The following is a 4,650-nucleotide window of genomic DNA, read 5'->3' as shown; positions in this document are numbered from 1 at the left end:
CACACACACACGCGCTGGTTGCCATGGTGAGCGTGTGTTATCGTGCCGCGTCTCTGCTGGATCTATTCTAACCTGATTTAGTTGCTCCAGCGTTGCAGCAGCGTAATGAAATTAGTGTGTGTCTAATGGTGCAGAGAGGCCCTGTCTCTCTCTCCGTCTGTCTCTCACTCCATAATTCTGTCTTCCCTCAGTCTTTGTCTTTTATTTTTTTAAAGCGCTTGCTCTCGTCCGGTCTGTCTGTCCTCCTCTCATTACCGTCTGTCTGTCTGTCTAGAGTTCATTATTGTCTGTTTTTCTCCGCAGCCATTAGGAGGAAGGAGAACGGCTGGTACGATGAAGAGCATCCCCTCGTCTTCCTCTTCCTGGGCTCGTCTGGAATCGGTAACTTCTGTATTAAGCCTATATTATAAGTCTCTTTGGAAAAAAAGCATCTGCTAAATGCATAAATGTAAATCTTCGCTCCAGATGCACAAGCGCGTTTCTCTTCAAGTAGCCACACAGGAGTTCTGTAAAATCCTACGATCCAAAGTGATTTACAGTCTAATATGATATTCATAGATGTGTTTATTCACCAGATCTGTCATTTATGTGTCATCAGACGTGATGAATATACACACGTTTAGTCGTGGAGTCAGACAGGCCTCCGGCTTGATCTTCTTCCTGCAGTCTTTCTATATGATTATTTACTGCACGTCAGTCGACTTCTTTGTTTCAGTTTTTTTTTTTATGCAAAACACCAAAACACCATAACATGTCGTCTTTCAGACTAGTGGAAAGAAAACATCCTAAATACACATTTAAGTGTTTATTTTATTGCACTTTATCTATTTCCGTCTGTAGATTTCAATTACATACATATTTATACATAAACAGGCTGTTTTCTTGAGTTTGTTCCTCCACTTCTGCAGCACTTACAAACACCAAAACTTAGAGCTTTATTCATATCTATATTCTGAAGGTTTTTACTGAAGGGTTTGTTTATATATCATTCACACTCATTTATACAACATTATATTGCTAAAAACATGGCGAAAATGCATATTTTTAAAGGTTGTGAGTTTTTTTTTTCTCCACTTCAGTAACACATACATACACCAAAACTTAGAGTTTTATTCCTCTCTATATTCTGAAGGTTTTTACTGAGGGGTTTATTCATATATCATTCACCTGGTTTTATTATTGCACTTTATCTATTTGCATATGTAGATTTAATTTGCGATACAATCTTTAAAGGCCGTTTTCTCAAAATGAGTTTTTTCTCCACTTCAGCAGCACTTAAATACACCAAAACTTAGAGTTTTATTCATATCTATATTCTGAAGGTTTTTACTGAAGGGTTTGTTTATATATCATTCACACTCATTTATACAACATTTTATTCCTAAAAACATGGTAAAAATGCATTTTTTCTGTCTATTGACGGTATTTTCTGATTTATGCAGTGATAAAAACAGATATGCAAAATCCCCTCTATAAAAACCTTTAACTCTAATATGTCAGCATAGACAAACTAAATTTTTGCACCTGTTTTTTTCCGGTCTTCAGATCTATTTTCTGGAAATTTGTGCAAATTAGTAATATTTCATTCAATATTGCATCATTTGCATATTTAAACAACATTTCATACAAAACAACTATCTTAATGTACTGTGATTAATAAACTGTGGAAAATATGAAGTCTATTTATCTAACTGTTACCCTGTTTACCTGTGTTGTCTCTGTTTAAGTGAAATGCACTCAAGTTTTGAACATAAGCATAAACACGCAGAGGTGGACAGAGACAATCTGGAGTCGTGAGTGTTTGTTTCTTGTGCTTTGATTGATGAAGAGACGTTTCTTCTATCGCCAGCGGCACGTCTGATCACTCGCCATCAATATTCAACAAGTCCCTCCACTTACCATATATGCGTTTATTAAAATTCATAAGAGCGATATTTACTCTGACTGACTACATTACCCTGAGAGAAGAATGAAGGGAGGGAGACGCCAGCAAAATAAACACAGCATGAAGTGATCTCTCTCGCTGACAGGAAGTAGTCGTCCTGTCTCCACGACGACCGCGACAGAGAGACTTCAGCATCTGATGCTGCGGTCGCGTCATAATGAGTCAAAACTGCTCACGTCTTCGTCAAACTCTGTCTATCATGTGACCGCTGTGATATTTTTAGCATTTCTGGTTTTATTGTTTGATGAAATGAATTGCAAATAAATGTTTGACTGTTGTGTTTGCAGGTAAAACTGAGCTGGCCAAGCAAGTGGCACGATACATGCATAAAGACATTAAGAAGGTCAGTCAGTAAATAAGGGAACGATTCTTCTGAAACGATTGGCTTCTCATGAAGGGCAAATGACAAGATTCTGTCGCTTTTTTATACAGGGTTTCATCCGGATGGACATGTCTGAATTTCAGGAGAAACATGAGGTGACACACACACACACACACACACGTTTTAGCACAGAATTCACAAAGTGTCTCAGTAACTGGAAACAACAAATGCAAGTGTAAAATCACATTGTCCATACTGAATGTGTACGAATCAAACCTCAGTCCTCATGTGTTAGTATTCAGATTGTTTAACCGATCAAACTGTTATTCCATCATGACATCAGTTGATCTGAAAGAGAATTAGAAGACGACAGTAGAAGAATGAAATTTACAGCAGGGATTCCCAATTGTTTTTGTCTGCCAAAATTTGTTTACAGCCAAAAATATTTACAAATATGACATCCCCTGATATAAGTTAATATTTCATTTTTATTTTTAATATTAATAATATTATATTATTAATGTTATTTGTAATATTATGATTTCATGCTTTTTTTAACGATTTGTATTTTGATCAGTTTTATTTTTAAAATGTACAAATTTTACATTTTTGATTTAATTCATTTTTTGTAAAGTGTTGATTTGTTTTTGTTTTATTTGACAGTTTATGATTTATAAATTTTTATGTTTTTATTTAAATATTTATTTATATTGTACATTTGTCTGATTTAATTCATTTTTGCAAGTGTTTTATTTTGATAGTTTTTATTTGACAATTATTTAATTATTTTGACTTTTTTTGTCTTTGTTTTTAAATTATTCATTTTAATTTCACATTTTTATCATTTAATACATTTTTAGTAAGTGATTTATTTTAAAATTTGTAAATTTAATAATAAATAAATTTGTATTTTAATGAACAAGTTTGAGAAAACCTGACCTACACTAATATCTGTTGTGGAGTACCTGCAAATGCATAATGAGCTTGTCGTGTTATAAACTGCATACAGTAATGTTGTGTGAAGCTGAGCTTGTGTTTCTAGAAGTCTGTTTCTCCTTCATAAGCCGTTTAGTCTCGCTGTTACACAGTGACCTTAGACTGAGCCTAAACGCACACAATTCAATCACACACTCTTATTATATTGATAGAGGACTGTCACTCTGCTGGACTGGATGAACAGTGTGTGTGTGTGTGTGTGTGTGTGTGTGTGTGTTTTGCTCTAATCATTGAGTTGATCCCCTCAGAGGTCAGATCTGCTCAGTTCGCATCTTCTTTGTCTTTCATGTCTGTGTTCTGTCTTCCTCTTCTCTCTCAGGTGGCGAAGTTCATCGGTTCTCCTCCAGGATACGTGGGTCATGAAGAAGGTGGTCAGCTGACCAAACAGCTCAAACAGTGTCCGAACGCCATGGTTCTGTTCGACGAGGTGGATAAAGCTCATCCAGACGTGCTGACCATCATGTTACAGCTCTTTGACGAGGTACAGATTCACTCAGAATTATCTGTGAGAAGAGACTGATTTAGTACGATAATATAGTTAGTGTATATATCCAACTTTGTATATAGAGCTGTGTGGTAACAGTTGATTGCTATGATGATAATTATGATTATTATATTATATAGTTTCTAGAATGTTTCCAGATGGTGTTTGTGTGTCTTTGTGTTTCAGGGTCGACTGACTGATGGGAAGGGGAAGACGATCGAGTGTAAAGATGCCATCTTCATCATGACGTCTAATGCAGCTAGTGATGAAATTGCCCAGCATGCATTGCAGCTGAGACAGGAAGCTCAGGAGCAGAGCCGCCGGCGTCTGGCTGAGAATCTGGGTGAGCAATCACACCTGACGTTTAACTTTACTTTTAGAGGGAAGTGGTGTTTGATGACCTGCTTCTGTTCCCACAGACGACGTTCAGAAGAGCGAGAAGATCACCATCTCCAACACATTCAAAGAGCAGGTGATCCGCCCCATCCTGAAGGTAATCCACCATCCTCGTGTGTTTCTCAGCGGAGCTCAGTGATTGGTTGCTGATGTGTCATCGGATGATCTGATTGGTGCTTACAGGCTCATTTCCGACGGGACGAGTTTCTGGGGAGGATCAACGAGATCGTTTACTTTCTTCCGTTCTGTCACTCTGAACTCATTCAGCTGGTCAGCAGAGAGCTCAACTACTGGGCCAAGGGGACATCCCATAGGCGTAATGGTTTTTATACTGTACAAACTGTATGTGCTATCGCCCTACACCAACTCTACACCTACCCCTTACAGAAAACAGTGTATTTTTACTTTCTCAAAAAAACTCATTCTGTATGATTTATAAGCGTTTTGAAAAATTGGGACATGGGGTAATGTCCTTATAAATCACCTTCTCCTTGTAATACCTGTCAT

At 37.2% G+C, this 4,650-nt stretch overlaps 1 protein-coding gene across 1 annotated transcript in view; it reads left to right on the top strand.

Moving 5' to 3' along the window:
• Positions 1-294: 294 nt before the first annotated feature.
• Positions 295-4,650, top strand: part of LOC107731853 (caseinolytic peptidase B protein homolog) — a 4,966-nt gene continuing 610 nt past the window's right edge. The window contains exons 1-7 of the mRNA XM_016543046.1: positions 295-381; positions 2,233-2,288; positions 2,378-2,422; positions 3,583-3,744; positions 3,934-4,090; positions 4,167-4,240; positions 4,327-4,437. Coding sequence (XP_016398532.1) covers positions 2,268-2,288; positions 2,378-2,422; positions 3,583-3,744; positions 3,934-4,090; positions 4,167-4,240; positions 4,327-4,437 — 570 coding nt within the window. The 5' untranslated portion in view covers positions 295-381; positions 2,233-2,267. The remainder of the gene's footprint in view (positions 382-2,232; positions 2,289-2,377; positions 2,423-3,582; positions 3,745-3,933; positions 4,091-4,166; positions 4,241-4,326; positions 4,438-4,650) is intronic.

This window comes from Sinocyclocheilus rhinocerous, unplaced genomic scaffold (genome assembly GCF_001515625.1).
Source record: "Sinocyclocheilus rhinocerous isolate Xijiao unplaced genomic scaffold, SAMN03320098_v1.1 scaffold6028, whole genome shotgun sequence".
In the NCBI taxonomy this organism is placed as follows: domain Eukaryota; kingdom Metazoa; phylum Chordata; class Actinopteri; order Cypriniformes; family Cyprinidae; genus Sinocyclocheilus; species Sinocyclocheilus rhinocerous.
The sequence above is the reverse complement of the archived record's forward strand: the minus strand, read 5'-3'. Positions and strand labels throughout refer to the sequence as shown.